At 34.0% G+C, this 21,109-nt stretch overlaps 1 protein-coding gene across 1 annotated transcript in view; it reads left to right on the top strand.

The window, feature by feature from the left end:
* CCDC88A (coiled-coil domain containing 88A) overlaps window positions 1-21,109 on the top strand; it is a 164,472-nt gene that overhangs the window by 133,634 nt on the left and 9,729 nt on the right. Inside the window, exons 21-29 of the mRNA XM_044663347.1 lie at window positions 2,503-2,646; window positions 3,168-3,354; window positions 9,857-10,002; window positions 13,218-13,310; window positions 13,462-13,676; window positions 16,435-16,518; window positions 17,514-17,717; window positions 18,319-18,390; window positions 19,319-19,399. Coding sequence (XP_044519282.1) covers window positions 2,503-2,646; window positions 3,168-3,354; window positions 9,857-10,002; window positions 13,218-13,310; window positions 13,462-13,676; window positions 16,435-16,518; window positions 17,514-17,717; window positions 18,319-18,390; window positions 19,319-19,399 — 1,226 coding nt within the window. The remainder of the gene's footprint in view (window positions 1-2,502; window positions 2,647-3,167; window positions 3,355-9,856; window positions 10,003-13,217; window positions 13,311-13,461; window positions 13,677-16,434; window positions 16,519-17,513; window positions 17,718-18,318; window positions 18,391-19,318; window positions 19,400-21,109) is intronic.

Here is a 21,109-nt window from a genome sequence, read left to right as displayed (position 1 = left end):
AAGCAATGCATTAGTGTCCCAATTTTGCCACATCCCCTCCAACATTTATTATTTTCCTTTACTGTCATATTGGCCAATATGCTAGATGTGAGGTGGTACCTCAGAGTTGTTTTGATTTGTATTTCTCTAATTATGAGAGATTTGGAACACTTTCATGTACTTGTTGATCGTTTTGATTTCTTTATCTGAAAATTGCCTATCCAGGTCCCTTGCCCATTTATCAATTGGGGAATGGTTTGATTTTTTTTTTTTGTACCATTGACTTAGCTCATTAAATTTGAGAAATTAGACCTTCATCAGAGGTTTTTGTTTTAAAGATTTTCCCCAAATTTGTTTCTTCCCTTTTAATTTTGTTTACATTGGTTTTATTTGTATAAAAACTAATTTACTATAATCAAAATTGTTCATTTTACATTTTGTAATATTCCCTATCTCTTGCTTGGTATTAAATTCCTTCCTTTCCCACAAATCTGACAGGTATGCTATTCTATGTTCACCTAATTTACTTATAATTTCCATCTTTATAGAACTTATCTTGGAATAAGGTGTGAGATGTTGATCTAAACCTAATCTCTCCCATACTGTTTTTCAATTTTCCCAGCAATTTTTGTCAAACAGTGGATTTTTGTCACAAAAGCTGGGATCTTTGGGTTTATCAAACACTATCTTGCTGAGGTCATGGCACTGAATAAGTAAATTAATTTGGTTAAGATTCTCATTTTTATTTTATAAGCTCATCCTACCCATGAGCAATTAATGTTTTTCCAATTATTTAGATCTTATTTTAATTGTGTGGAATGTGTTTTGTTTTTGTGTTTATATAATTCCTGTGTTTGTCTTGGCAAATAGATTCCTAAATATTTTATATTGTGTAGGGTGATTTTAAATGGAGTTTCTCTTTCTAACTCTTGCTGCCGAGTTGTGTTGAAAATATATGAAATGCTGATGATTTATGTGGGTTTATTTCGTATCCTGCAACTTAGTGGATTTTCTAGTATTCTTTAAGTAGACCATCGTAACATCTGCAGAGAGTGATAGTTTAGTCTTCTCATTGCCTATTTTAATACTTTCAATTTCTTTTTCTTCTCTAATTGCTAGTACTATCATTTCTAGTACAATATTAAATAATATTAAATAATGGGCATCCCTGTTTCACTCCTGATCTTATTGGGTTCTAACTTGTCCCCATTGCAAATGATGCTTGCTGTTATTTTTAAATTAAATATATACTGTTTATTATTTTTAGGAAAGACCCATCTATTCCTTTGCTTTCTAGTGTTTTCAGTAGGAATGGATGTTGTATTTCCTCAAAGGCTTTTTCTGCTTCTGTTGAGATAATCATGTGATTTCTGTTGGTTTGGTTATTGATATGGTCAATTATGTGGATGATTTTCCTAATGTTAAACCATTCTTACATTCCTGGTATAAATCCCACCTGGTCATAGTGAATAATCCTTGTGATAACTTCCTGTAGTCTTTTTGCTGGTATTTTTTTTTAACCCTTACCTTGACTCCAAGGCAGAAGAGAGGTAAGGGCTAGGCAATGGGGGTCAGGTGACTTGCCCAGGGTCACACAGCTAGGAAATGTCTGAGGCCAGATTTGAACTTAGGACCTCCCATCTCTAGGCCTGGCTCTCAATACGCTGAATTCCCTAGCTGCCCCCTTTTTTGCTAGTATTTTATTTAAGACTTTTGCATCTATGTTCATTAAGGAGATTGGTCTGTAGTTTTCTTTCTGTCTTTTTGGTCTGCCTGGCTTTGGAATTAGTACCATATTTGTGTCATAAAAGGAAGTTGGTAAAACTCCTTATTTACTTATTTTGTCAAAGTTTGTATAGTATTAGGATTAGTTGTTCTTTAAATGTTTGAATTCACTTGTAATCCATCTGGCCCTGGGGATTTTTTCTTAGGGAGTTCCTTGATGGCTTGTTCAGTTTCTTTTTCTGAAATGGGATTAAGTATTCTATTTCCTCTTTTGTTAATGGAAGCAGTTTATATTTTTTGTAAATATTCACCCATTTCACCTATATTATCTTATTTATTGCTATATAATTGGGCAAAATAGCTTTTAATAATTACCTTAATTTCCTCTTTATTAAATCTTTTTCATCTTTGATACTATTAATTTGATTTTTTCTGTCTTTTTTTATTAGATTAACCAGTACTTGTATCTATTTTATTTGTTTTTTCCAAGTACCAGCTTCTAACCTTATTTATTAGTTCTAGTTCAATGGTACTTTTACTTTCAATTTTATTAATTTCTCCTTTGATTTTTAGGATTTCCAATTTAGTTTTTATCTGGGGATTTTTAATTTGTTCTTTCCAGTTTTTTAATATGCATACCCAATTCATTGGCTTCTTCCCTCTCCGATTTGTTGCTATATTCACTGAGGGATATAAATTTTCCCTGAGTACTTTGGCTGTATCTCATAGATTTTGATATGTTGTTTCTTCATTATCATTCTGTTCAATGAAATCAGTAATTGTTTTTTTTCTCTCCAGTTATAACCAGTTACTGAAACAGAAAGGACAATTAGAAGAATTGGAAAAAATGCTCAAAGTTGAGCAAGAGAAAATGATGCAAGAAAATAAGAAACATGAAACTGTAGCTACAGAATATAAAATACTTCGAGGTGAAAATGATAGGTAATGACTAAAGATATCCAGTCCCATATTTTCTCTAATTTTTAGATATTTTAGGAATCATTTATTCATTCACAGGATAGGTGCTTAAATAAATGTGAATTTAATTGTGCAAATAATTGCCTTACTTTATAATTGTCTTCCCTATATATTCAAAAATCAGTAATTAAGGAGTAAGCTTACGTATCCTAGTAAGATGAACAGATAGAATTTCTTTATTGAATCTGTTTTGTCCTGAATGTTAAAATTTTATGCAAAATAAAAATTGAATTATTAATTTTCTATGTTGTACTTTATACCAAGAAAATAGAATTGCCTATACTTTAGTAAGTTGTGTTTCTTTTTAGTCTTTGTTTTTAAGTTTAGGATTTTTAAAAATGTAATTAAATAAAATTTTGCTATCCTCAATATCATTATGTCCAATTTGGTGAGTCAAAACATTAGCATAGCATAAGTTAAAAAGAAAAAGAAAATGTTAACCTATATGAAAATCTTACCTATCTGTACCAATTTTCTAATTAAAGGTTGAATCACACATATAATCAGCTGCTGAAAGAGACTGAAGTTTTACAAACTGACCACAAGAATTTAAAGAGCCAGTTAAACAATTCTAAATTGGAACAGACAAGATTAGAAGCTGAATTTTCAAAGCTAAAGGAGCAATACCAACAGCTGGACATTACATCCACTAAACTGAATAATCAGTGTGAGGTGAGCTTCTACAACTTTGTTTCTTATTGGTTCGGAAGTGCTGTGCACTGTTTGTGGCATATGACATAACTAAAAATTGATTTGCCAAGGTTACAGTTGGAGCCTTGAACCATAGGAAACTGGAATATGCTAGTATGAAGCTGGTTCTATTTTGATACCTCCTAACAATTTATCTGTATTAATGAGGGTCAGAGACTTTTGAAATAACATTGAAGTCTACTTTTACCATTAATTTCAATCTCTTTCACCATTCATATCTTTTTTCAGCCTTAGGTTTCCCAAGAAGTCAGTAATTAGATTTCAGCTCTTAATTTTTTTCTAGTTACACTTTGGTGGAGGTATTAGTAAACAAAACACAGAGTGGTGGTAGAAAAGGAAAAATAAAGATCTAAAATAATCAGCTTCTGAATAATCATGACTTATGTCAGTGATAGGGAACCTTGCCCCACCCCCAGCTACATGCCCCACCCCCTGACTGCTGACAGGGGAATGGCCACCAATGTTATAGATAGCATTATGTACATTTAGAGGAATACATTGTCATTCCCTTCCTAGAGATGACAGGGTGCTTTGTTTAAACTGTTGTCCTCCAGCACTATCTACAACTTATAATAAAACCTCTCTGGGATACTTGTGGTTTTTTTACAATCCACTATAACATTAGAGAAACATAGATGGGAAAGATGGACTTTGTATCTGCTTTGCTGAAGGAATAGGATTGATTGGCTGGGAACTAATTAGACAATGCAAATTTCTGTTCAGTTAAAACTGGCTAAGCTTGTCTGTATCATGCAGAGAACCACACAGTTTTAATTTGAACTTTGCTTTGTTGTAAGCATAGATTGAATGGTGATTGAATAAAACAAAATCCTGGTGAGTCAGAGGGATAGCTAGGATGTTCTGAACTGTCTAGAGAGGCAACCTGAGGAGCTTTGTAGTTCTTTGGATTAAGGAACCCTCTTGCTACTACCATATTGTAATGCCATTGCTTCATCAGCTCAAGAGCAGAAAAGAAACATCTTCCCATTAGAAAATCACTGAATAAAAGAAGGGGAAAATTTAGCTGAGGGGGAAAAAAACTGGAGTTGATGCAAATTTCCTGGAAGCCTCAGGCATTTGGTAGGCCTTTGAGGCAATAAGACTTTGGACTAGTGGCTAGGATTTTCTTCTTTGTGGGGTTTCTTGAATACCCAACAGTCTGAGGTAGCTTAGAGGGATTAAGATATCTGAGAGAGGGGGAGAGAACTACTTTTTCCAAAGTATCTTCCACCCACTCAGAGGAATAGGTGTCCCTACCTCCTCTTCTGCCACCTGTTTCTGGGGGAATAAAGGATTTAATGCATGAGACATGAGTCCATATATTCTGCCCTTTCAGTTTTACAGTGGTTGGGATGAATAGGATGGCTTGATAAGGACCCTCCCATTGAGATGTTAGCTGGTTCAATTTGGGTTGGGTGTGTGATTTTTCTCTCTATCTTCCTTTGAAGCAGTGATTCCCAAAGTGGGTGCCACCACCCCGTGGTGGGTGCTGCTGCAATCCAGGGGGACAGTGATGGCTACAGGTGCATTTGGGGTTGGTGAATAACTGTAAAGAGGCAGTGATAGTATGTGACAGGGGGAGCTAAGTAATATTTTTTCTGGAAAGGGGGCGGTAGGCCAAAAAAGTTTAGGAACCACTGCTTTCAAGGATTAGGGAAGATATGATTAGCATACTCCCTTAGGGCTTAGTGAATGGGGCTCAGCCCTATATTTGCTCAGAAGGTTATTTTAATTAGGGTCTGTATAGTCTGGAGGGCCTGGGAAAAGCTTCTAATCAAACAGTAAGGATCCACAAGCATTAAAAGGACTTTGTATCTTTTGAAGGGTAATAGGTGGGGGAGTGGTCACTGCTGCTGCTGGGCACCCTGGACCTCTGCCGTGCTCAGCCCCTGCAACAGTGGAGAGAGGCCAGAATGCCCCACTCCCTGCATTTGGGGGTGGGGTCAGCCTCTCCGTTGTCCAGGCCAGGGTTCTGCGTGTGCCATAGATTAACCATCACAGAAGAATCTATGGCACACATGCTGGAGAGGGCACTTGTGTTGTCACCCACCAGTGTTAGTTACTAGAAAGTCAGCACCTGAGGACATTACTCACTTCACCCATTCCTTTGCCCAGCAGTCCAATGGGAGTGCTTCCTCCCTCCCCTAAGTAAGCTGGGGGCAGGGAGGCACAGCACTCATTCTCTAAAAGGTTCGCCATCACTGACCTAGGATATAAACAAAAGCCTAGTTTCTCCTAATGTAGACAGCTCTGAAACCAGCAAAAAGTGAACCTTTAAGTGGAACTGCTTGTGGCATAGATAGAAGCCAGAGGATTTACACTTTACACCTTGTTATCTAAAGTCTTCTATCAAAAAAGTCACTGAAAAATGTTATAGTTGATTATTGCCATAAATGCTTTCATTAAATCTAAATCCACATATAGCCAATATTTTAATATTGATATGATTCATTCATTTACTATTAAAATATTTAAAATTTTAAACCATTTAAATTTATAAACCCATAATTTATGAAATCTAATTTTATTCTATGGGCTTTTGTTATGTCTTCTTTCATTTAAGAAGAAATCCTAAGTTTTCTACCAAAATGACCACATAATTCTAACATAGCAACTGCAGCAAAATGCTGACTTTTATTTCATACTGATTAATAATCAACAAATCCAATGAGAAATTACAGTAAATTATTTTATCCCAGAACTATACAAGAGTTCAGTCAGAAGCCCAAGGGCAATAGGAAAGGAACCTCCCTGCAAGACTTATTTTAGAACAGAATACTGTGGTACAGTGACCAAAGATACTTGTAGCCTGTGAGGTTTTGTTCAGAAGTGGAAGTATCACTGAAGAAAGCCCCACAAGATCCAGGAAGGAAAAGGGAGGGAAATTTGGGAGCCTATGGAGAACAGTATATCCACCAGCAAGGCAGCGTTCAGACATCCAAGTCTAGGGGCTTAGAAGTTATTAATACTCTCTCGTCTGAGAGTACCCTGAAAATATAGGCTCTGAATCTCACAGATCAAGGACTGAGATCTGGGATGTAGGAACTTGGTTGAGACCAATAGCTCACCCAGAATTTCAGCAAGGGATGAATCTGGCCTGAGTTTGGTAACTAAAGTTGGAGAAATAGGTAAATCAAAGAAAATATCAGCCAAAATAAAGAAAATTAGTATAGCTCTAGAGAGAATGGTAAATAGTGACTCAAAGGAAAAAATAAGTTTTCCACAAGACCTACCTGAATCCTAGAAGAAATGCAGAAACTAAAAATTGGAATTAAAATTCTAGAGAAAACATTTGGAAAGAGGTTAAATAGAAGAAAAATTCAAAAACCTTAACTTGAAGTAGCCTGAAAACTAGAATCAGCCAGAAAAATTGTTGATTCTATGAAATAGTAAAATAGAAAGATGGAAAAAAATAAAAAAATATTTATTATCAAAAATAATTGGGGGCAGCTGGGTAGCTCAGTGGATTGAGAGCCAGGCCTAGAGACAGGAGGTCCTAGGTTCAAATCTGGCCTCAGACACTTCCCAGCTGTGTGACCCTGGGCAAGTCACTTGACCCCCATTGCCTACCCTTACCACTCTTCCACCTATAAGTCAATACACAGAAGTTAAGGGTTTAAAAAAAAAATAAAAAATAACTGACCAAGAAATACAGTTTCTTGTAAAATTCCAGGAGAATTTTAAAATTACTAGACTTTCTGAAAACCATGGTTGTTGTTTTTTAACTTCCTGGATATTGCATATCCAAAAATCATTAATGAAAAGGGCCCAGGTAGAACCCACTGATGACCTGCAGAAGAAAACCCCAAAAGTAAAAGTGTTAGGAATGTCCATAACCAATTCTCAGAGCTCTCACAGCAAAGAAAAAAGGATTGTAAGCATGCTGAAAAAAAAAAAAAAGAGGTTGTGGAATTACATTTTCTTAAAATCAAAAAAAGGAGACAAGGAAAGGGAATGTGTTTCTGGGGAAAAAATAGCTTCAAGGAAAGCAAAAATTTCCTGTCTTGAAGGAAAGATGAAAACTTTAATAAAAAATAACTACAATTTAAGGGTTGTTATACATTGCCTCTTAGACAATTAGGGAATGACTGAGCAAATTATATTTTTTATATAATTTATATAATAATACAGTTATATTACTGTAAAAGTATATTATCAAACTCAAAGAATCCTGGATAATATATCCTGTTGCAGAGTAAAGTAAGAAGAATACAGAAAAATTCATTCAAGGACAGCAATATTATCAAGAAAAATAATTCTGAAAGAGTCTAATCTAAACATTTACCATCTGTGTATCCCAAGGAACTATGATGATAGGTGATGAACTATTGCTTATCTTTCTATTGTATAGAAGATGACATTTTTTTTTAACATAGCTATGGCATTTTTACTAAGCTTAATTGTTACAAGGATTTCCCTTGTAACAAAATGTAGACTTTATCATATACTTATGAAGAAAAAAGCAAGCAGTATGATGGTTTTATATTGGAATCAGCTACTCATACAGTAAATAGAGTGCTGGGTCTAGAGTCAAGAAGACCCTAATTTCATCTGACCTAGACACTTAGTAATTGTGTGACCCTAGACAAGTTACTCCCTATCTCACATGGTTGTTATGAGAATCAAATGAAGTGATATTTGTAGAAACCACAGTCCCTTGGTCACATAAGTATGTAAATGCTTATATAAATATAAATAAATATATATATATAATTATATATATCCCTTCTTATATAGAATCCCCCTTTTTTCTTTTACGTGTACAGAAATATCCTTTTGGGTATTTAAGTTCAGAACTTAAAGATTAAATGTTTAAGAAGTAAAAGACAAAACTATAACTTCATGATCTGAAATAGAAAGTATATCACTGTAACACTGAAGGAGAGATACCTTATCCTTGGGAGCTGTTTTTAGAAAATTGCTACTAAAGACCATTGTTGCTTGCATTTTTGTAACTATAGGCATAAATTATTTTAGTGTTCATTTAACCAGAATTGTTTAATAAAATTCTCATTATGTTATCCTCTTCTTTATTGTGTATATTATTCATATAGCTTTGGGCAACTCATTTAATTTCTCAAGGCCTCAGCTTCCACATCTGAAGGCCTCTGAATTTAGATGGCCTTTAAGTTCCCTTCCATTTTTTATTTTCTTCCCCTGCCTCCAGTAGAAAGTAAGATCCTTGGGGGCAGGTAAGAACTATTTCTATTCTTAGCACCTACCACAGTACCTTGCATATAGTAGCAGATGCTAAATACATTATCAAATTGGATTTTTATGTCTGTAAATTTAATTAATACAGTAGTAGTTTGGGACCCAGTAATTTACACATTAGCTATAATGGAAAGGCAACTGAATAGAATATCATAGTCTGGGATCACTTTGGTACCAGTCTAGCTTTAAGCTTTGTCAGTGCTCCAGGTAAAACTCTTAAGACTACAAGTTTGCAAATCTGAATTGGTAAAAATGATGTCCTCACTCAGAATTCCCTATGGTAAGGAAACCACAGATCAGGACAAAAACAGGGCATATTTAAGTGTTGACTCTCTTTGACTATTCTTTTAGTGAATGAGTTATAGTGAATGAGGTTGTTAACAGTTCTATCTGTGAATGTATTCAAATATGTATGTGTTCATGTTTCTGAACAGAATAGACATCAGTCTTCTGTAAAAATTTGCCCTTGGGTGTTATATAGTCTTTTTTCTTGGGTGAGCTAGACTTTTCTCATCTTGGAATAATCTTGTTGGAATAATCTTGGCAGGAAACTCAGGTGATTTGATTTTGTGATTGTATTAATTTCATTTTCTTTGTTCATGTTTAGCCTAGAGGAACAGATTGGTTCATGAACTCTTTTTATACAATAGGTGAATATGACTAATACGAGGGTTTATAAAGGTTATTTGAACAATACTTTTGCTCAAAAACATTTTAAAATAAAACCAACTCTTTAAAGAGTTAAAAAATATATTTAAGGAGAAATTTTTAAATAGCACCCAGTAGTAATCATAGCAAAGCTTTCACAAAAGCCTCTTTCTTCCTTCCTTTGTGGAGAAAACCAAGTCAAGCAATATCTAGTCAAAAAACTGTAATCTTATGTTTGTGATAAGCAGTCTTGATAAAATATATTGTCTCTGAAAGTAGAATGTAGTAGTATTAAGAAAAATGATATAGTAATTTAAAACAGGAAATCACATGAATAAAAACACTAAGGTTAATTGTCAGGTTTTTTTTTTTTTTTTGCTGTTTTGTATACCTGATGCATTTTTTAAACATAGGTACCTAATTACATATTAACACCAATTAAAATGATAATTCTTTTGTTCAGAATGAAGCCATTTAATTGTTAAAATTTCAGCATTCCCAAGAAAGACTCTGAAAATATTTTCTACATTTAACTGTTTATTTCCATTCTAACTTATAATGTGAATATTTATTTCTTTTAAAATTTCATTTTCTTTATCAGTTACTTAGCCAACTTAAAGGAAACTTAGAAGAAGAAAACAGACATCTACTAGATCAAATTCAGACATTAATGCTCCAAAATAAAACATTATTGGAACAGAATATGGAAAGCAAGGATCTTTTTCATGTTGAACAAAGACAGTACATGTAGGTACCAAATAATTATGAGCTATTTTATATTGTATACTTTCTCAAAGATTACCAATAACACTAATTAATGAATCCAGTGATCTTTTCTCTTTCCTGATCTTCTTTGACCTCAATGTCTCATTTAGTATGGTCAGCATCTATAATCATATGCTATTCTGATTATTCTGCATCATCCAGGCAACTCTTCCTCCTTTTCATTCCTTGGTACCTCATCTCCCACCTTAAACAGAGACATTTCCCGGAAGTTTCTCCTCATTTCCTATTCTCATTTTCCATCTGTGATATATATATGATCCACTGCCATGGCTCCCATCTATCACTTTTATGTGAACAATTCTCATATCTGTATTTTCATCCTCGTCCTTTCTCCTAGGCATCAATCTTACATTTCCATTCACCTAGTAGGCATTTCTGCCTCAAAAAATTTTATTTAGTATATAAAATTCATCATGTCTAAAATCACAATCATCTTTCCGCTTCATTTTTCCTTTGCTCCAGTCTCTATCCTTTTCCCCTAGTAGCTTCCTAATACATTTTTTAAATTTCATTAATTGGTATTGCCTTTCTTTTATCAGTTTGAAACCTCAGTTATTTTTTTCTACCTTCTTCCTTGCTCCTATATACAAAGAATTATTGAATCATATTGATTCTTCCCCAGTAGTGTCTGTTATCTATCTCACTTCCCCATTTCCACTTCTACTTTATTTCAGGCCTCCATTATTTCTTAGGTAGACTTATCCTGTTGCCTACTGACTAGTTTCTCTATCCAAGCATCTTTTATACTATGGTCAAATACTCTACTTCATTTATCATATAACTTCCTTAAATGATTTCCCATTATTTATTAAGCATCCCCAATTATAGTCCATTATTTAAGACCCTCCAAGATCTGGCCCAGGGTGTCTTTTCTTTTCAGCCTTAACATCTACTTCTGATTTTGTTAGTATGGAGAAATCCTGATGAGGTAACTGATTGAGATTTGTTCTTGTAATACAGAGCTGACTGTGGTACAGAGAAGTTAAGCAATTTCCTAATATAGTGATGGTGAACCTTTTAGAGAGGCAGGCGATGTGAGAAATGTCTGTCCTCAGGCACGCGTGGAGAGGGGGAGGGGAGCAGCCCAGCCCTGTGTCCCTCGGGTGTTCTTGCAACGAACTCTGGTGAACTCTGTGCTGGGTGAAAGCCTGCATGCCTACAAAGAGGGCTGAGTCCATGGTCCTAGTGCCCCAGAAGCAACACTTTAATGGGTCTTCCTGATTAAAGTGAGCTTTCTATTCACTATGCTGAATCAAATCAATAAACATTTTCTAAGTACTTTCTCCCTCTCTGTGTGGAATAAGGCGGGAGGGTGGCATACCCAGCATGTGGCCGGGGGCGGGGGGGTGGAGATTGGGCACGGCACATGGTTTCTGGGGGGAGGGGGCATGGCACTCTGTCTCTAAAAGGTTTGCCATCACTGATACAGGGTAAAGAAGAGAGTGCAAAGAAAAGAAGGATTTCTGATATAAATGGCCTTCTCTAGGAACTTGGCCACCAGAGGAAAAAAAAATAAGGAGATAGGCAGTGGGGATAGACGGAACAAGAGAAGGTTTTTTGGAGATGAGAGAGACATGGGCATGCTTATAGGCTGTAGGGAAGCCACCAGTAGACAAAGATTAAAGATTGGTGAGGTATAAAGGTAAAGGTTTTGGAATAGGGAAAATAATGAATTCAGTTTGGGACATATTGACATATCCACACTGTCTCTCATACTCTCATAAATAGAGTATATTCCAGCTAAACTTGTTTTTTCCACCATTCCCTCAAGATAGCCTTCATTTTCCTATATTATCATGTTATTCTTTCCATCTACATTGCCATTCTCCATATTGTCAGTCTGTCTTTCTTTTTCTTTTTTTTTTTTAAATCTTTACCTTCTGTCTTGGAGTATACTAAGAGTAGGCAATGGAAGATTAAGTGACTTGCCCAGGGTCACACAGCTGGGAAGTGTTGGAGGCCAGATTTGAACCTACGACCTCCCATCTCTAGGCCTGGCTCTCAATCCACTGAGCTACCCAGCTGCCCCCTAGTCCGTCTTTCAAAATGCTGTCCTTCAACTAGATTGTCATCTCTTCTATCAGGTCTTCTCTGGATTTCCCCAACTAGAATGATTCCTTCCTTTTCTGAAGGAAAACTCCTTTAACTTTGGGAGCATAATATTGTTATCCTTCATGGACCTTGTATATATGTATCATCTCCACAGTAGGTGGAAATTATAAGCCATTTGAAGTCAAGATACTGTGTACCCTCAAGTGCCTCATCTTGTTCATTGTAGATCTTTAGGTAATATTCGTAGATTGAATTTTTGAATAAATACACTTTTAAGAACATATCATGTTTGGTATTTTTACTTAACCTTTTAAGAAGAGAATTTCTGTTTTGATTTTTTGCGTATGATTTTTTAATAAATATCTCTGCTCATCTTAAATTGTATCTTCAAATACAGAAAAGTAAAATCTTGCTATTAAATTTCATTCTTATGTAATATTAAAGATCACTATGATACCACTGCCAAATACATCAATCAGTCACCTTCTAACTTAAAATACATAGTGCAGAGAGCCAGCTTCAAAGGCACCAAAATCTTAGTGTAAAGCCTGCCTCTGGCGTATCCTGGATTTGTGACTCTGGGCAAGTCATTTAACCTCTAAGTGCTTCTAGCCAACTTTCTAAGGCTTTAAGTTGCAGTGGTTGTTGATTTGCATTGGTAGAGGAAGTTTCCTCTTTGTAAGTTCCTGATAATAATAATTATTATAATAACTAGAATTCATACAAAGCTTTAAAGTTTGTAAATTGCTATCTCATTTGACATAACATTGAGATCATAGGTTCTTTAAAAAAAGGTATGGCAGTACAATGGATACAGAAAACATAAATACTTTATTCTAAAAACCTTTACTATTTCCTTTACTGTGTCACATGTGAGGTTGGCAGGACATGTCTCCTAAAGGGATGGAGGAAATCCTGGCTTTCATTTAGGTGCATCTGTCAATACTGTCATTCACTTTATTGCCGAATGTATGTTATAAATTTAAAAGAGAAACCTAGAAAGAATAACTTAGACACCACTTATGTTGTTAGCCACTCTACTTGATTTTTCTAGGGAGTTTTAGACCAGATTTCTAAAGAACAATTTAATCTTGTCTCTAAAATGTATTTCCCCCTTATTTTAGTGATAAATTAAATGAATTAAGACGACAAAAGGAGAAATTAGAAGAAAAGATTATGGATCAGTACAAATTTTATGACCCGTCACCTCCTAGAAGGTATTGCCATTCATTTTATGTATATTCATTAGCAAAAATGTTAAATTAACAGTGCCTATAGAATTTTTTAAAGTTTTATAATTTTATAGAAGACTAAAATATTTCTATTTTAATTTAAATATTATTTTCTCATTGACAATTGTTCTATTAGGAGAGGCAACTGGATTACTTTAAAAATGAGGAAACTTATAAAGTCTAAGAAAGATGTTAATCGGGAACGTATGAAGTCTCTAACATTAACACCCACCCGTTCAGAATCCAGTGAAGGATTTCTTCAGCTTCCCCATCAAGACAGCCAAGATAGTTCATCTGTGGGTTCAAATTCTCTAGAAGATGGGCAAACCTTGGGGACCAAGAAAAGCAGCAGTGAGTGCTTTAAATGTTTTAATTTATGTTAGAAATGTTGACTCACATAAATATCTTCCAGGCATATAAGAGAATCATCCAATATTTCATGATCCTGATTGTAAGTATAAAAAGAATTATAGAAGATAGTTAAAGAAAGGAATTGACTATTCATGCATCAGGTAGTAAGAAAAAAAATATTCTTTCACACTAATTTCCTTTAACACAAACACTCCTTAAATATCTATTTATCCTTTTTTTGCTTCCCCCTTGAATTTTTTCTTTTTTCATTCATAGCTTTCTTTCCCTCTGGTGTCGAAATTGTGACCTTCATCAATTTATATGATAATATTTGCTTTTACTAATCTAGGTAGACTGCTTTTGTGGCATGATCTGGTTAGCTGTGTTTACATTTAAACTCCACATGGTTTCTCTAGTTTTAAACTAGTATAAGAAAACTTAAATGTTGGGATACAAACTTAATATCATTATATTATTGAATTTTTCTATATTACGATAAGAGCAAAACATTCATATGCACAAAGAGGGGACATAGTTTGACCACAGAAAATGTGGTGCAGTCTCCTTTGGACCCAAATATTTTTTAACTGAAATTGATTTATTATTTCTGCTAAATTTTTTTTGCATGAGGATCAAAAAGAAGTGCTTCACTATCTTTCTGTGATTAAAATTTAGGATCTGAAAAAAATTAGAACATATTTTTGTTCCAGTAATATGACCATAGTTCCACACAATAAAAAATGGCCATTGTGTATTTGTTAATATATCATAGTAAAGGGGTCACATTCTTCCCTTTCTATTAAATTCAGAAATGTTTTGGCATTTGTTTTTATTTTTTTGTTAATGTGGCCATCAAATAATTGAAAAATTGTGCTTTAGATAATACAATACATATGCATGCTATCACCATTCAAATTTGTTTTGGGCCAGTATCCATTTTCACATTGCTTTTAGTTCTTTTCCTTTTAGTCACTGAAAATTTCTTTGTTTGCCAAACTAGAAAAAAAATAGTTCAAATACATTCTCTGCCTATATCATGATTGTGCCTACTTTCTAATTTATCAGTAAATTATAAATTTCACAATTTATTTTCATCTTTAACTCCATTATAGTCACAAGTTCTTAATCAAAAGTGTTAATTTTACATGGTGATAATGACCAAAAGAGAAGGCATTATTTTAGAAGAAAGCATAATGTACAATTTTAAAATTTAAAAATGTCTAAGTACTTAAATTGAACAACCTTATTATCAATGAAATATAAGATTTTGGTATAACATTCCAAAAATTTTTAGGAATCTTTGTCTCTAAGCATAAATTTACAGTACTTTAGATTTTCCTCTACCTTAATAATCTTATCTTTTAGCCATAAAATGTTACTACAAAGTGAGTTCTTATACTTTCTGAAAGATCTTTTAAAAATTATTGTGGGGCAGCTGTGTGTAGCTCAGTGGATTGAGAGCCAGGCTTAGAGATAGGAAGTTCTAGGTTAGAATGTGGCCTCAGACACTTCCTAGCTTTGTGATCCTGGGCAAGTCACTTGACCCCCATTGCCTAGTCTTTACCACTCTTCTGTTTTAGAATCTATAAATATCAATTGATCAATTCTAAAACAGAAGGTTAGGGCTGTTGGTTGTTGTTTTTTTTTTTTTTTTTTTTTTTTATTATGGAGGGGGCAGCTCAGTGAATTGAAAACCAGGCCTAGAGACAGGAGGTCCTAGGTTCAAATCTGGCCTCAGACACTTCCCAGCTGTGTGACCCTGGGCAAGTCACTTAACCCCCATTGGCCCACCCTTACCACTCGTCTGCCTTGGAGCCAATATGCAGTATTGACTCCAAGATGGAAGGTATGGGCCCTAAAAATAAATAAACAAACAAACAAATAAATAAATTATTGTGGAGATTTACAAATTCATGAGTAAAGTTTTCTCTTGTGCTTGCTTGCATATGTCATATCTGTTTCCTTTGATTTTTGCCACAGCTTAATGCTAATACAGTGCACCTCTCAGAATACTTTCCTTTCTCTCTTCCTATATCTATTTCCTACTTTATGAACTGGGATATTATTATTTGTTTCTCCATGATAAAGGTTCTTCTAGAGGAGAACAATATATACTGTCATAGTGGCTAATGCTGAGAATTACTATCCTCAAATTTAGTTTGATCTGAGAAATTAATTCCTCTTTTCTATATAATGGCTTGAGGGAATTATGAAATATTTGTATATATTTGCAAGAAGTTCTTTTAAATTTTCCCCAACTCTACAATTAAAATTGATAATACTCACAAAATATATATAGCTTGCTTTTGATAACATAATTTTTGCCCCTCTTCATCAAAATAAAGTTTTATGTTTGAATTAAAAAAGAAAAATAAAAGATTGGAAAAAAAGTAATGAGGTTTCAGATGTTACTAAGTAATACCATGTTTCATTACAGATGTAGGTTTACTTTTTAGGAAAATTTCTATCATATATAAATCTAAGCAATTCCTGTGTTATAGAAATAACCAAACTCTCCAAGCTTATATTCCTCACCATTGTCTTCAGTGCTATCCAAGTATATTTAGAATTCATGGTACAGATTTCATGATCATTATCACTCAAAAGCATGAGAATAATAGATTTAGAATAGTGTACATAGCTGAAACTCAAACATTCATTCCTGTCCTTAGTTTCAACATTTAATTCCCATCTGTTCTTCTTCCTTTTTTTCTTTCATTTCCCTGTTTCTGTTTTTCCTCATGCTCTGACATTAAAGTGGTTGCACTGAAAAGACTGCCCTTTTTGAGGAACAGACCGAAGGATAAAGACAAAATGAAGGCCTGCTACCGTCGCTCCATGTGTAAGACTTTATGACAGTTCAGCTTCTTTGAAATGGCTATACTGGCTTCCATTACTAATTTTTCACTAACCTTTTTCCTTGGACTGCACTAATTTTCATACTTTGCAAAGTGCAGTCTTCCTATAATACAAGGAGCTGGAGCATTTTTTTAACCTGGCACTGAAATTTATATGCATGTTCACTAATGCATATATACATATGTGTACTTGCTTAGTACATACATGTTGTGTAAGTTTCTAAGTGCATTTAAACTCTGAGGAGAAAAAACCCTCCAAACCTGGATTTATATACCATAGGGAATTCCTTAACAAGTTTTATTTTTTTAATGTATCTAAATTGCTAGTTTGAGGCATTGGTTTTCTAAAGTAATCTGATGCAAGAAAAATAAAAGGTCTGTGACCCTTGAAAATGTTTGTCATTCCTTCTTTTGTAACACCTTCTGTTAGGTCTAAAGAAAGTAGAGTGGGTGATTAATTTTTTAAAAGGTACATGGCTTTGAATACTATTGTTTTCTAGTTTTCTTCCCAAATTTAATGTTTGTTTGATATACAAATAATTTATTCCTTCAGTAATCTACAATGACCAAGGACTCTTTACCATTTTCAACTTTAATATTATATTAGAAACTCTATCCATCTTACCTTTAATCATTCCATTTTGTCATTGCAAAACAACATATCAAGGCTTCTAACTATATTGCATATCATTACAGCAAAAGCATGAAAGTTGTACATAAGTAAATACCTTTCTCTGCCTGCCAAAGGAAAACTTAAAACGTAAAAACACACATTCACTACAAATTCAACCTTTGGCCTCTGTAACACTTTTCATTCAGCTGAATGCATGTCTTAATGTGGGTGACCTTATGGTTGTAAAACATTTGTATACCGTTACATCGATGCATAGACCAATGCCACACAGTTTAAGATACAAAATAGGATTAAAAACAAATTCATTAAACCATGCTTATTCATTTGCTTTCATTTGCATCCCAGCCATGAATGACCTGGTGCAATCCATGGTCCTAGCAGGAGGACAATGGACAGGTAGTTCTGAGAATTTGGAGGTTCCTGATGATATTTCTACGGGTAAAAGGAGAAAAGAATTGGGAGCTATGGCCTTCTCTACTACAGCTGTCAACTTTGCAACTGTCAACTCTTCTACAGGCTTCAGATCCAAGCAGTTGGTTAATAATAAAGGTATAGGCAGTCTCTTTGCCCTGTGGTGTGACTTTGTTGGCTGCAAATGAGTTGTTGTTGTTTTTTAAGCCATATAAAGTATTTCAAAGAGCCAAAGGCATTAAATAAATAAGTTATGGAATTGTCCAAAAGAATTTTCATTTAATACCTGCTAAAATCCCAAAAGAACATGGAAAGGAAAGGAGTAGGGAAAATCAATGAGAGAGAAGATGGGAAAAAATGAGTGAAAAAGTAGGAAAAGTAGCAATAGACTTAACTTCAGTCAAGAGAAGCCACATAGAACTATCAAGACACTTGTTTGCTAAGGTCATAAAGATCAGATACTCTTGGTATTTTAAGGTCTTTTCCATAAGACATTCAACTTCTACTAAAACTATATGATTTCTACCTCTTAGCACTAGCCTTTCTTTTAATAAAATAATTATTTTCATAAAAAGCAAAACTCAATGTGATGCTGCAATTGGTTCGTTGAAATGTGTTACATAATGAACAAGGTAATAGAATGAAAGAGGATTTCCATACACTTTATAAATTAAGTTTTCTCATGAACTTTCTTGTGATGAAAAACATGGTTTAATCCTTTTTACTATTTTATGTGTAGATGCCACATCATTTGAAGATGTAAGTCCACAAGGTATTAGTGATGATTCTAGTACTGGATCAAGAGCTCATGGTAAGATGTGGACTTTATTTAGTTAATGCATAGTGAATGCAGAATGGGAATGTTAAGAATGTTGCATAACATAGGTGAATGATAGCATTTTTTAAAAGCATGTACTTTTTATATAACACACATTTCTTGACTATTGTAACTTCTCCAATTCTAACACTTCTTTCTAAAGTATATTGCTTCATCTAAATGTTCTCTATTTTTAGACATTTTCATTTATGAAGTGTGCCTGAACAGGATCCAAAAATGGAGGTGGGGGAGTTTGGCCAGTTTTACCAGTATTTGGATAAAGTTATAAATTAGATGTTTACTGGTTTTTTTTAATTCCAATTTCCATTTCAAAAAAATTATTAGACACCTTTTTTGCTTTATAAAATAAATCATTTTAGAATAGGCAAATTTCATTTTCAAAAAAGGATTCATTATTATTATTGAAAGATATTTTACCTTTTTTCAAATAAAATAGCAGAGAACACTTTTAATGCAATTGTTTCCCTTATATTGGATAGGAGTACTGGACATTAACTGTGCAGACGCTCATACTCCTCCTGTTCGTGGTATCGCTACAATGTGCAGGGTTCCTTGTCAGATCTGTTGTAAGTGATGTGATCACCAGCATTTTTCTGCATGCCATTCTATTCAACGAATGCAGATTTGGTTCTAACTTACCACTTTTACTTTTAATATATGTGCATTTTCTCTTTTCCTTTTCCTTAAATCCTACTATTCTTCTAGTAGTGCTCTTTTCTGAAATATGTCCTCTTGAACAGCCTAGAAATTCTTCCTCTTTCTAGTCAGAAAGAACCAGTCTTTTGTTACATTGGGCATGCTCAAGCTGTGAAATCGTGCATGATTGCTACCTCAGAGCTTTCAGGAGCATCTGCATGAATTGGACATCTTATGTTGTCTCCTGGTTTGTTTTTTCATTTAGCTTCCAGGCCGGCCAGTCTTGATAGTGGTAGAACATCCACTAGTAATAGCAATAATAATGCTTCACTCCATGATGTCAAAGGTATGCTGTAGGGAAATTTATTAATGTACTCCATTCATTCCTCTTATTTGAATGGGATTTAGAGTAATATGTCTTTGATATGATGAAATTATGAAGCTGTGTATAAATTATTCTTCTGCTTCTTTTTTAATTAAACCCTTATCTTCTGCCTTAGAATCACTACTGTGTATTGGTTCCAAGGTAAAAGAGCAGTAAGGGCTAGGCAATGGGGGTCAAGTGACTTGCCCAGAGTCACACAGCTAAAAAGTATCTGAGGCCAGATTTTTAACCCAGACCTCCCATTTTAGGGCCTGACCCTCAATCCACCAAGCCACCCAGCTGTCCCCTGTAAATTCTTCTAATGAAAATATTTTTTACTTTGAGCATTATAAGAAATATGTAAAGCCTTATTAGACACAAATGTGTAAGACTTCAAAATCTATAGACAAATGTAAAAAAGAGTCAGTTGGAATTTATGTTTGTAGAATAAATCATCAATTTGTAATAAAAATATTTGTAGTTTCCTAGATGCAATTACTAGACTTTGTCTTCAACCTTGGCAAGAGGTGTCTTGATTTTTAATGGTTTGTATGTATTATTAGCATATTAAAATCTCATTAAATGAATATAAAGCACCTTCTGGGAGCAGCTTAGGTGTCTTAGTGGATTGAGAGCCACACCCAAAGGGGAGAGATCCTGGTTTTAAAGCTGGCATCAGATACTTCCCAAGCTGTGTGACCTTGGGCAAGTCACTTAACCCCAGTTGCCTAGCTCTTACTGATCTTCTGCCTTGGAACTAGTACACAGTATTGATTCTAAGAGAGAAGAAGGTAAGGGTTTTTTACCCAAGTATTTAAAGTAACTTCTAAAAATACATTTAAGTTTTAATTTAATTTAATTATTTAATAATATTTTGAACATCATAAAGAATAACAGTTAATCAAACACATAGCTCTTTTCTTTAATGGATAAATAGTAAAAATCCTTTAAATAATTTAGAGGGAACATGTTAGGTATATATGTATGGTCATAAAGCTAAAAGTATAAATTATATTAATAATTTTACATGAAATATCACATGAAAGTAATATTATAGGAAAAAAAGACAATTTTGAAGCTTTTTTAAAAATAAATTTTTTTGTTTCTTGAGAGCCATACTTCATTTCACAATAAGTTAGGAAAACCTGACTAACTCTGTTACCTTCGAGTTTGTATATCACACTAATAGAGAATTTGTATTGTTATTTATACAAAATGAAATATGTAAAAGAATCTTTTTTTACAGATAAATTGTGTTTCTATGGATTATATTTAGGGGGTCTTTATTTTCCCAGGTGTTACCTATTTTCAAAACCTCCACCTTTTAAAATCTTTTAAAATAAAAATATTTATTTACATAGTTTGAACTAGGGTTTCTCATTATCCATTTTGGAATAGTGTTTACTTTTTTTTTTTTTAGTCCTATTGTATAAATATACAATCTTAGAAGAACCAACAATATCCAAAGGTATTTGAGTATCAAGTAACAACTTGTAGCTTGTAGGGTTGTTTAGCATCATTTGAATTATTACTGTTACATATCTTCATGTCAATATAGAACTAAATCTGTTGTGCATAATAAAAGCCAATTTTTTTTTTTACCCTTGTACTTCGGGGTATTGTCTCATAGGTGGAAGAGTGGTAAGGGTGGGCAATGGGGGTCAAGTGACTTGCCCAGGGTCACACAGCTGG

Source organism: Gracilinanus agilis, chromosome 2 (assembly GCF_016433145.1).
Source record: "Gracilinanus agilis isolate LMUSP501 chromosome 2, AgileGrace, whole genome shotgun sequence".
Lineage (NCBI taxonomy): Eukaryota > Metazoa > Chordata > Mammalia > Didelphimorphia > Didelphidae > Gracilinanus > Gracilinanus agilis.
This window is presented reverse-complemented; position numbering and strand designations above follow the sequence as displayed.